The sequence below is a fragment of the Hevea brasiliensis genome, chromosome 16, assembly GCF_030052815.1.
Source record: "Hevea brasiliensis isolate MT/VB/25A 57/8 chromosome 16, ASM3005281v1, whole genome shotgun sequence".
Classification (NCBI taxonomy): domain Eukaryota; kingdom Viridiplantae; phylum Streptophyta; class Magnoliopsida; order Malpighiales; family Euphorbiaceae; genus Hevea; species Hevea brasiliensis.
This window is the reverse complement of record NC_079508.1, coordinates 60,320,495-60,333,262: the sequence shown is the minus strand read 5'-3', so window position 1 is coordinate 60,333,262 and position 12,768 is coordinate 60,320,495. Positions and strand designations below refer to the sequence as shown.

At 35.0% G+C, this 12,768-nt stretch overlaps 1 protein-coding gene across 1 annotated transcript; it reads left to right on the top strand.

Moving 5' to 3' along the window:
• Positions 1 to 11,618: 11,618 nt before the first annotated feature.
• Positions 11,619 to 12,768, top strand: LOC110663515 (HVA22-like protein f). Its single transcript, XM_021822849.2, has 5 exons — positions 11,619 to 11,763; positions 11,867 to 11,893; positions 11,974 to 12,096; positions 12,198 to 12,444; positions 12,525 to 12,768. The coding sequence occupies exons 1-5, from the start codon at positions 11,717 to 11,719 to the stop codon at positions 12,549 to 12,551; spliced, it is 471 nt and encodes a 156-aa protein (XP_021678541.2). The 5' UTR covers positions 11,619 to 11,716; the 3' UTR covers positions 12,552 to 12,768.

The window sequence follows — 12,768 nt, the reverse complement described above, 5'->3', positions numbered from 1 at the left end:
ATTAAAATAAAAATAATATTAATTTTTTAAAAATTATTAAAATAATATAATTTTTTTATTAGTCGAAAGTAATTTTAAATAAAGTAAATAAGTTATAAGTAAAGGTAACTTATTTTAAATAATTTTTTACATTTACAAATTAAATTAAATATTAATTTATTTATAATTTTTTATTTATAAATAAATTTAATTTATTTATAAATTAAATTAAATACTCTCTTAATTTAATAAATTAATAAATTATTTGAGTAATGAAAATTTGAAAACTAATCTTGTTAAGGAGTTATAATGTAACTTATAAATTATTCATTAAAAAAAAGTTAATAAGACCCAAACTCTTATCCAAATAAAAACATTGATAAATTCTTATCAATTGAATCAAATCTAGTTTGATTATTAATAATTTCTTAAAAACGTACTAAAAAAAATCATAATCTTTATTAATTTCTTCAATTTTTTAAATTTTATAAATTTAATACTAAAACTTAGACATCTAAAATAATTTTAACATATAACTAAAAACATTCCAATAAAGTATATATACTTATAATGACATGATATTTTTTACTATTTTATTTTATTTTTTTAGTGTTTGCAGTTAACATTTTTAATTAATTTTTAAAAATCAATATTGAAAATTTTTATTAATAATTTTAAAAGTGCATTCATTTATATCAACTTTATGTATTTAATGTAAATAATTATAAAATATTTCACAACAAAATTCAACTAGGTTAACTCTATTGGAAATAATTTAATTCATTTTCTTTATTTTCAAAATTAAAGAAGTGGTAAAAAAATTAAATTTGAATTCCATTAAAGGGAAATAATTACTTTTTTTATGGTGTAATTCGCTAATAGTTACATAATTATTTATTAAATTAAAAAGGTAATAAATTATAATATTATATGTCAATGAAATGGACATTTAAATTTCTTTGTAATTTTTTAATTTCATTCACTGTGTAAATAGTTATAATTTTTGTCTCAAAAATTAAAAAGAAATTATCTAAAATTAAAGAAATAATAATAATAATAATAATAATAATAATAATAATAATAAATAGTTAGTCAAAAGCTGCTGACCATAACGGCGAAAGAGCTAAAGAAAAACTGGTTTAATCGGCGAGGTTCACCTGAAGAAAATTGAAGCAAACATAAAAAGTAACAATTAGTGAATCACACCACAAAAGGTTCGGTGGAGCTGCGGTGGCGAAATAATTCAGTAATAATTACTTTTGGTGAACTTCACCGTAAAAATTATATTATATAACAGTAATTTTATATAAAGTGATTTATATAGTGTGATAAATTGATTATAAAATAATAAATAATTATAATAAGTTTTATAAAATTTAATTTTATTTATATTTAAAATTTTTTAAATAATAATAATTATTTTATATTTAATTATTATTTAATAATTAATTTATTATTTTATATTAAATACCGACATAAATTACAATTATATTATATAATATCTCGCACATTGAGCGGTGGCTTTGAGGCCATTATCGTAGACCATTTTTTAAGGTGGATTTGGATTCACTTCCCAGAAAATTTCCTCATATAATATCATCTAAATTAGCTTTTATTTTATCATAAAAAAAAAAAAATTTTATTCATAAAAATTTAGGAACTAAGGACCATCATTTACCCCAGACATCCATGAGATAGCATTTGAAGAGACAAACTCAAATATGAATATGCATGGAGACTAAATAGTACAAAGTATATGCTTAATTAACTCTAATTAAAGACTTATGAATCATTTTAAGTTTTGCCTCATTAGAATTTGAATTCTCTATAAGATTAGAAAAGAGATAAATTATATTTTCAGAAGTAATTTACTTTAAAATTTTAAATTACAATATAAAGTATAATAAATTAAAAGATAAATTGATAAATTATATTATACTTAATTAGGATAATATAACTTATCAAATTCCATTTTGGTAATTTATTTTCTTTATCCAAGGAAATAGAATTATTTACTTTCTGAGATATACAAATTAAACAAGGCTCTTTCTTATACTTTCCAAAAAAATCTTACTTTTTTAGTTTTCTTATTCATAACCAAACACGCCCTAAGCCCATGGATATTCAGCACAGGGGATTTGATCTGGTCCTGTCAAGCCTCAGATAGGCTGAAAAGCTAGTCCGGATGGATTGGGCTTGCTTCCGCTCAACCCAACCCATCGCAGTTCCACAGTTCTATCCTTTCCAACGCCAATCTACGTTCGCTTCGCCATACGAGGAACTCGTCAAGCTCCATGTCCCTGAGCTGAAATCCCTTCTCATATCAAACATCTAATAATGAAACTGTCTCGTCCTCAGAGACACATCTCAATACCCATCACTATCTTCCAAGCCAAACCAAAATACTTTTGCAACTCCAGATCCTCAGTAATTCAAGATAATGACGAAAGAGACCAAGACTTGCAATTCATTGCCATCCTCACACGCATTTTAAGCGGAAAGCAAAGCGGGGAAATCACATTGAACGGTACATTCATTTCAAGCAAGTTAAAGCCTCACCATATTGAGAAGGTCCTAATGCAGTCCCTCGATGATTCCAGATTAGCTTTGAGGTTCTTCAAATTCCTGGGCTTGCACAAGAATTTTAACTGCTCAACCATGCCCTTTTATATTCTAATTCATGCTCTGGTGAATGCTAATTTATACTGGCCTGCTTCGTCACCCTTGCAGACATTGCTCTTTCGTGGGTTGCACCCGAGAGAGGCTTTTGAGGCTCGTTTGGATTTTTTCAAGGAATGTAGATTTGATTCTAGTTTGAGCTTTGACTTGTTGATTCAAAGTTATGCGCAGAACAAAAAAATCTTTTATGGTGTTATGATATTCAGGTTAATGAGGAACTGTAATTTGATGCCTGAAGTTAGGACTTTTAGCGCCCTGTCATTAGACGATTTGATACAGTTTGATGAGATTGTAAGAGTGAATATGAGGCCTTATATTTATGTCCACGCTGCTGTAATTCGAAGTTTGTATACAACGCATTGATCAATTTTTTATGTAAAGAGGGAAAATTTGATGAAGCATAGCTGCTTTTCAAGGAAATGGGACAGAAGGGTTTATGTGCAAATGATGTTACTTATTCTATTCTAATTGATTCATTTTGTAGAAGGGGCAAACTGGATTTTGCTCTTCATTTTCTTGGTAAAATGACTGAAGAAGGGGTAAGAAGTTACAGTCTATCCCTACAATTCTCTGATAAATGGTCACTGCAAGTTAAGAAATTTGAGTGCAGCAAAGTCTTTCTTTTTTTTTTTTTTGTTCGCTTGACAAAGGATAGACACCTACTCTGGGAACCTACACATCTCTAATAAGTGGATTCTGCGATGAAGGAGAGTTACACAAGGCATTTAGGTTGTATCTTGGGATGACTGGTAAGGGCATTTACTGCAATGATATCTGGCCTTTGTAGAGCAAATATGATGGTTGAGACGATCAGATGGTTTGGTGAATGAAAGAACAGGAACATCATGCCAAATGAGGTCACTTATAACGCTATGATTGAAGGACATCGCAGGAGACACAGGAAAAGCCTTTGAATTACTTGATCAAATGGGCCTTGTTCCAGATACATATACTTACAGGCCTCGACTTGCCATTGACAACGCGTCACGTTGCGGAGCCATTTGCTTGCCCTCGCTAGGAAAGGCATCCCTTGGAAGCCACTTGACTCCATTCATTGGCTTCTTAGAGCTTCATTATTACTTTTTAATTTTTAAAAATTTTTTAATTATAATCTCTTGTTTCTTTTGTTAAAGTATAATGCAGAAATTATCCAGTTTATTTCCTTTATTCAAGATTCTAAGTATTATTGTTTTTACTTAGTCAAATTCAGTTTTCTAATTGTTGCTATGTGTCATAGCCTTAAGGAATAAAGATAATGTGTGAGTTGTTTCAGTAGTAGAGGTAGTGCCTAAAACATTGGCATTCAGTTATATTTTTTATGTATTTAAGTATGATCTAGAGATTAATAAATTGCATAGTATTCAGCTTAATATTTTCTGGTGCCTATGATCTGTTTATTAAAAGTTCACTCTATTTTTTACCTCTTTGTTTTTGTTATCACAGAGAGAAGCTTGTGAGAAACATATTCCCTTTGTTTTATCATCTGGTATCAGAGCATCAGCAATAGCAACATTGAGTTCACAAGGCCAACAGCAACGTTGGTATCAATCCACCAATTCCTTCTATTACTATCTTCAAAGGCAATGGATATGATGCTTGGAGCACAAAAATGAGGACTCTCTTTTTCTCTCAAGATTTATGGGAGTTGGTATCTAAGGGGTATAATGAAACTTCACCTGAGGTTCAAAAGAAGGATGCAAAAGCTCTTTTCTTCATTCAACAAGCTGTAGATGAAGCTGTTTTTCCTCTCATTGAATTAGCCACCAAGGCAAAGGAGGCATGGGATGTGCTTCAAAAACGTTATCAAGGTACTACAAAGGTACTTACTGTCAAGTTGCAAACTCTTTGACGAAATTTCGAGAGTTCTTTTTATGAAAGATGGGGAGTCTCTTGAAGCTTATTCCGTAAAGCTGTCAGAGATTATTAATCAAATGCGAAAGTATGGTGAGGATGTGTTTGATCAAAAGGTGGTTGAAAAAATTTTAAGGAGTTTGCCTAAGAAGTATGAGCATATAGTGCCAGCCATTGAAGAAGCAAATGATTTGAGTGAGCTAACTGTTGATGAGCTATTAGGATCCTTGCAATCCCATGAAGACAGGTTGAAGAGCAATGGAAAATGCTTTTTACTCTAAGTTGTAACTATCTAATATAAATAATGAGTCCAGTGGCAGAAGCAATAATGCAAGCAACAGAAGAGGTCATGGTGGTCATTTATATCATGGAAAACGAGGTGGCAGAGTTGGTGGACATTTTAGAGGTCGAAATCAAAATCACAACGAGGAAGAGAAAACTGGTGAACCTCGCAAATTTCAATGCTATTACTGTAACAAATTTGGCCATATTGAAAGGTATTGCAGGTTGAAGGAAAAGCATGAAAAACATGCTAAGTTCGCCGAACAAGAAGTGAATGATGAAAATGAGATTCTATTTCTCGCTTGTTATTCTGCAACAGTGTGTTCTCCAAATGTCTGGTTCATAGATAGCGGGTATAGTAGTCACATGATAGCAAACTTAGAAGCCTTTGCCAGTATGGATAAATCAGTTCATAACACAGTAAAGATGGGAGATGGCATGGTTCATGAAGCACGTGGTAAAGGTGATGTGCAAATAAACTCAATTGACTACAAATGCATTAAAAGAGTCCTCTATGTTCCTCATCTTGACTCAAATCTGTTGAGTGTGGGTCAATTTGTTAGAGAAGGCTACTCACTTGTTTTTGAGGATATGGCTTGTGCTGTTTTTTCTGATTCATGCAAGAAAAATTTATTGTTCAAAGTGCCAATGACCAAAAATAACTTATTTCCTCTTCATCTTGATGGTGGACAGCATGCTTTTAAAGCTTCCTTGGATGATTAGAATTGGTTGTGGCACTACAGGTATGGGCATTTAAATTTCAGAAGTTTGTATGATTTATCTAACAAAAATTTGGTGGAAGGGATGCCTCAAATTAAAGGTGGTGGAGAAATTTGTGAAAGCTATATTTTTGGAAAGCAACATCGAGAGGATTTTCCTAAGGGAAAGGCTAGAACAGCAACAAGACCCATTGAACTAGTGCATGCAGATGTCTGTGGCCCAATGAGAATTCCTTCTCTTAATAGTAACATTTATTTTATCATCTTTGTTGATGACTATAGTAGGTTCACCTGGATCTATTTTGTAAAAGAAAAATCTAAAGCGCTACCATTTTTCAAGAAGTTCAAGAACTGTGTTGAAAAGCAAAGTGGCCATACCTTGAAGATTTTAAGGATAGATCGCAGTGGTGAATTTCTATCAAAAGAATTTGATAGTTTTTGTGTAGAATTTGGGATTCAAAGGCAATTAACAGCTAGCTACACACCACAACAAAATGGTGTAGCCGAGAGAAAAAACAGAAGTCTTGTGGAGATGGCAAAGAGCCTGATTAAAGCTAAGGAGTTGCCTAAGTGTTTTTGGGCAGAAGCAGTACACACGGCAGCCTACATTCTCAATCGAAGTCCAACTTCAGCACTACACCATCAAACGCCCTTTGAAGCTTGGCGTGGGTGGAAGCTAAAGGTATCGCATTTTAAATTCTTTGGGTGCATTTCATATGTTCATATTCCTTATCAAAAAAGGCATAAACTTGATGATAATAGTGTCAAATGCATGTTTGTTGGCTATAGTGCTGAAACTAAAGGGTATCGCTGTTTTGATCCTTCGACTAATAAACTAATTGTTAGTCGTGATGTTGTTTTTGATGAGAAAAGTGCATGGGATTGGTCTAATGATCAGGGCTTTTCAAATTATTTCCAAAAATATAGTGATTTATTTCCTGCATATGACAAAGATTCTCACTTATCACCTTCCACTCTGCCAAGTTCATCATCTCCAGCAACTTCAACAAATTCCCACAACTGTACACCTTCAAGCTCTTCATCAACTACACCAAGAAAATGGCATTCTTTAAAGGAAATCTATGAAGAGGTTGACAGGTGTCAATTTGCATCAGCTCAAGAACCAAGTTGTTTTGAAGATGCAGTCCAGATGAAAGAATGGTGTGCAGCCATGGATGAGGAAATTAACGCTTTGAAGAAGAATGACACTTGGGAGCTTGTTGACTTACCAAATGGGAAAGAAACGGTTGGTTTAAAGTAGGTGTGTAAGAACAAATTCATACCTGATGGTTTGATACAGAAATACAAAGCACGGCTGGTTGCTCGAGGTTACATGCAACGAAAAGGTATTGATTTTGAAGACACCTTTGCACTTGTAGCTAGATTTGACACCATTAGAACTGTTTTGGCTATTGCTACACATCATAAGTGGAATGTTTATCAATTTGATGTAAAATCAACATTCTTGAATGGTTTTTTGGATGAAGAGGTGTATGTAGATGAACCTCCAGGTTATGAAGTTAAAGGGTGAGAACATAAGGTTTATCAGCTCAAGAAGGCATTGTATGGCCTTAAGCAAGTGCCAAGGGCCTGGTACTCAAGGATTGATGTACATTTCAATAAGCTTGGCTTTCAAAAGAGTGCAAGTGAGCCAAATTTGTATGTCAAAACTAGAAAGGCTGCTAAGGTACTTATTGTATGTTTATATGTGGATGATTTGATTTATACCACTAATAATTTTGCCTTGATGGAGGATTTTAAAAATCAATGATTTGTGCATTTGAGATGACTGATTTGGGTTTGATGAGCTATTTTCTGGGGCTGGAAGTCACTCAAAATGGTGCTCGAATTTTTCTTTCTCAAGAAAAATATGTCAAAGATCTACCTATGAAGTTTCAAATGCAAGATTGTAATCCAGTGAAAACTCCAGTCAACACTAATTAGAAATTCAGTCTAGAAGATGGGGAAAACAGAAATTCAGTCAACACTAGCTCTTATGGACTTTGGTACTCTAATGCTAACAATCTTGAGTTGTGTGGTTTTTTCGATAGTGATTGGGCAGGTTCCCTTGATGATTGAAAGAGTACATCTGGCTATGTCTTCCATCTTGGTTCAAGTGCTATCTATTGGAATTCAAAAAAGCAACCATCTACTGCCCTATCCTCACCAGAAGCTGAATACATAGCTGTCACTTCAGCAGCTTGTCAAGCAATTTGGTTACAGCGAATACTTAACGATATGGAGCAAAAGCAAGAAGGTGGACCAACTATCTTTTGCGACAACCAGTCAACCATTGCTATGACAAAAAATCCAGTGCACCATAGTCATTCTAGACATATTGAAATTCGACACCACTTCATAAGGGATTTAGTGGCTGATGGGAGTATTAAGATCGTCTACTGCAACACAAATGAACAACTTGCAGATTTATTTACAAAAGCACTTCCTTTAGCAAAGTTTGAGTATTTAAGGAATATGTTAGGGGTTATAAATTTCTGCATTATGGGGGAGTGTTAAAGTATAATGCAGAAATTATTTAGTTTATTTCCTTTATTCAAGAGTCCAAGTATTATTGTTTTTACTTAGTCAAATTTAGTTTTCTAGTTATTGCTATGTGTCCTAGTCTTAAGGAATAAAGATAATGTGTGAGTTGTTTCAGTAGTAGAGGTAGTGCCTAAAACGTTGGCATTAAGTTATACTTTTTATGTATTTAAATATGATCTAGAGATTAACAAATTGCATAGTATTCAGCTCAATATATTCTGGTGCCTATAATCTATTTATTAAAAGTTCACTCTATTTTTTACCTCTCTGTTTTTGTTATCACAGAAGCTTGTGAGTGTCACGACCCAACCTATGGGCCGGACCGGCACTAGGACCTGGGCCAGCCTAAAGCCCCCGAGGCCCGTAGTAACCTAACTATTCACTTAACCCAACTCTAAGGCCCATTTGGGCCCAATTTCAAGAAATCAATCGGACAGAGTCCGGCCATAAAAGGGACCTTTCAACAGGGAGTTTTTTTGACTCACTTGACCTGTAAACACAATAAATACTCAATTGGGGAGCTCAGCTCACCCTCCACATACTCATCAGCATAAAAATAAATGGGAGCTTAGCTCCCTCATCCAATCCATCAAACATGCATAGAATATTAAGTTTACAGATCCAAAATAATAATTTAGTTTACAGACCCATATCAAATAAACCTTTCTAACACATGCGAAAATTCTAAGATTTAACAAGTTTATACAAACGTTAATAATCGACCTGCGAGGAAGAAAGCAGGTTAATCTCAAAAATATCCTCCTGTGGCCTGAAAAAATATTGAACATGAGTGAGCGTTCGACTCAGAAAGTAAAATATTAATTTTAACCATAATCTCTATAACTATCTAAAACTAATGCACCCTGTAGAGTGAAATGCAACATCAACAATGTTTTCACATCATAACATCATAAAGGTAATTTGGAGCACTCACACACCCAGTGATATCAATCATAATATATGGAGCTGATCCCCTATACAGCTCTCTTAAATCCAACCTGGTGCCAGCGAAGAACTCAAGCCGGACTTTCGCTTAATAAACCAAATCGGGGGTCCCAGTCCCAGCGAAGAACTCAAGCCGTGACTACCCCCCGAAGGATCGGGTCCCAGCGAAGATCTCAAACCGTGACTACCCGTCCTATCCATGGTCCACACCACATCACATGCACGCCAATACACACACACTGCTCCAAATTACCACAGTAACATACATGGCACTTTCACAGTTATGAATGCAACATAAATTGTGCCTAAAGTTTATCTACATAGATATATGCATATAAGTGATGCATGGGCATGCTTGAACATATAATAATAGTGAAATTACAATTAAAATTAATATTTTACTCACAGACTTGACAACGGTTACTGTGGCGGCTGGGTGGAGGAAGAAGGCTGTCCCGGCTCACCTGACGATTACATTACAATTATTTAATACAAATGACTCAATACAATCAAGAAAAGACCAAATACGTCCTAAGTCGTGCCGAAAATCCGGCAGAGTCTCCCTTATACCTAGGACCTACCCAACCTGCAAAATTGCTCAAAACACACTTCTATATTCATAATCCATATATCCACAACTCAATCACATCACACAGCCCCTCCTGGGCCCATCAAATCAGTCATCCATCACAATATGTAAAATTTCAATTTAGTCCTTATAATTGATCATTTTTGCAAAAACTACCCAAACAAGCTCTAAAAATTTTAAAACTTTGCCCCGCGGTCCTTAGCAATATTACTAGGCTATTGCAAAAAGAATAATAATTTTCCGAGCTACCATGAATATTTTATGAATTTTTAATCCTATTTAAGCACTAGAAAATTACGAAAAAGCAAGGTTCAGGTTTACCTTTGCCGATTCCGACTTCGGGAACGCGCTCGGGATGTCTGACAATGGGGGGGGTAGCCAAAACCTCGATCCAATTCGGAGACTTTTTCGGTAACGGGTCTGTCTAGCCGGAAATTCACAAACCGGGGCAACTGTAGAATTTCCGCGAATTGAAGATACCTACACGAAGCCCACGACACGGGAGTTAGAACATAAATTTTTTTAGAATTTTCTAAGCTCATTTAATGCTCGAAAAGACACTGCGAAGTTCCGTGGGACCCACCAAAAAACGGTGTCTGAAAAATTCGAAATTTATGTCGCCGCGAAGCTCTCAATGAGTGGAGCACTCTGGTACTCTCGGTTTTCTCGTGGGATTCACGGTTTGTGAGAAATCTAGCCCGAAAGTCAAAATGGGCTAAAACTTCCCGGGCAAAAATTGGACAAACCGCTGAATGGATTTCGGTGTTCTTGGTGTCTATGGAAAGCTCTCGACGAGTAGATGAGTTTAGATACAAGACCCGGTCCGATTGGTGGCCGGATCAGCCGGATTTTAGCCGGGAAGGTGAATGGTCGCGCGCGGGTTGCGCGTCGCTTCTGGAGCCGTTTTCCGGCGTTCCAGGCGGCAGCTGGCCGTGGGAGAGGGCTGAGGCGGCGCGCCGGCGAGGTGGGGAGGCAGGGGAGGTGGCGGCGCAGCAAGGGGAGGAGGGAGGAGAGAGAAAAGAGGGAGAGAAGGGGAGGAGATCGGACGCGCGCGGGGAAGGAAAGAAGAAAAAGAAAAGGCCGGTCCGATCCGATCGGTCCGATCCGGTCCGATTCGATTCGGTCGGTTCGATTCAGGATATAAAATTTTTGAATTTTTACTCTGCCTCGGGACCGAAAACGAGGTCCAAAAATTTCGAAAAAATTCCAGAAAACTCAGAAAAATTCGTAGATTCCAAATATATTTTTAGTTTTGCCATGTGGTCTTTAAATTAAATTTTAAAAAATCATCAAAGTTTATATTTTCAGAAAATCGAACCCGATTTTTAAAATCCAAAAATCTCAAAAAAAAAATCCTAAAATTTAAATAAAATTAAAATACAAAAAATGATCATGAAATAATAAAATTTAAAATTTTAAAGTGTTACACTGAGAAACATATTCCGTTTGTTTTATCATCTTTTTTCTTTTTTCCCCCATGTACTGTTCAGCTACTTGGTCATGTGTTTGGACTCTTTGGTGACACCTGGTAAGCGGTTTTACTATTCATTTCAGATGCTTAAATTATATAATTTTTTTGTCATTACATATAATTTCATAGCCATGTAATTTTTCCATGAAAAAATATAACATAAGGGAATGGATATTTTACCATTGAAATTGAAAAGATATACATTTAAATAGAAAATTATATAGTTAAACATATTATTTAATAAATACAAAACCCTTTTAAAGTGAGATAAACTTCTGCCTTGGATATTAGGAGATGGTAGCAGGCGAAAGAAGGGTAACGTATGGGGATATGTATGCCATACGCTCAATCGTAAGTTTTGGTTGCCCATTTGCCAAAGGCAGGCAGGTGGCAGTTTTCATCAGCCTTCAAGTTTTTGCCCTTTCCCTCATTTTTTCTTTCTGTCAATACTTTTCTTGTTCTTGGAGAAAAGAAAACTTTAGGCTTAGCCTAGAGAAATTCTTTACTTGGTTTCACGGGCAACACGGACCCATAAAGACCTTTCTGGATTTTCTCATCCTTCCATTCATCTTTTTTGCATTCGTTAATTATCTCCAGAAATCTTTCCATTGCTTGATCGAGTAGATCTCAGGAGAGAGCTATAGCTTTAATTTCAACATGGGTGTTCTTGGAGTTGTTGCTAAGCGTTTGGACGCCCTAGTGGGGTATTTACAGCGACTATCTTCATGATTTTTCTTTTACTCAAGTGTCACATCTAGTTTCTTTTTGTGTATAGTGCAAAATCTGATATTTTTTATATTGAACCAGGCCAGGAATCATGCTTCTTTTCCCATTGTAAGTGGATTATTGAGATTTATAATTCTTTAATTTTGTTACATGTATTTATGCATGAAAGTTTTCATATGGATAAACAGATATGCATCCTTGCGAGCTATCGAAAGCCCTTCAACGCTTGATGATCAGCAATGGCTAACGTATTGGATAATATATTCGTTCACAACCCTATTTGAGTTATCCTGCTGGAGAATACTAATCTGGTGAGCTAGCTTGTTCTTAATGATCTCATTTGTATGGAACAAACCCTGTGAAAATTGCATGTTCTAATTGTGAAAAAAAGAAAATTACATGTGATCTGCAGGCTTCCTTTCTGGCCATACGTAAAGCTCCTGTTTTGTATGTGGTTGGTGTTGCCTATTTTCAATGGGGCTGCATATATTTACGAGAATCTGGTCCGGAAGTACGTGAAGATCGGCGGCAAAGTGAACGGAAACTATTCGGAGGATCAAAGGAAGGTTCTCCAGATGATGAGCCTTGACGCCAGGAAATCGGTTGTGCAATATGTTGATAAATATGGATGGGATGCTTTTGACAGAGCTGTCAGAGCTGTAAGCAATTAACAAACATCTCCTCTCTCAATTTCTCTTCATTTTTTATATATATTTAACGAGTTTTATTGATTTTTCAGGCTGAAAGAGAAGCCAAGAAGCACTGATGATATGGGAAAAACTACTACACGGTGCAGCCGTGCAATGGTTATAGCAGATGAGTGGATCAAAATAGATTATTCACCTACTAATTTCTAGTTTCTCATAAATTCTGAAGGAAATATGTACATGTATACTTCATGCATATGATAAAAATGCAACACAAATGTAAAAATGGGACGATTATTTAATTTGTGTATATACTGAAGAAACGATTATTTTATA

Coding starts and splice junctions, on each gene's coding strand:
- LOC110663515 (XM_021822849.2), top strand. CDS start 11,717: ATGGGTGTTCTTGGAGTTGTTGCTAAGCGTTTGGACGCCCTAGTGGG. Junction 11,764..11,866: donor CGTTTGGACGCCCTAGTGGG/GTATTTACAGCG, acceptor ATATTGAACCAG/GCCAGGAATCATGCTTCTTT. Junction 12,097..12,197: donor TGCTGGAGAATACTAATCTG/GTGAGCTAGCTT, acceptor TGTGATCTGCAG/GCTTCCTTTCTGGCCATACG.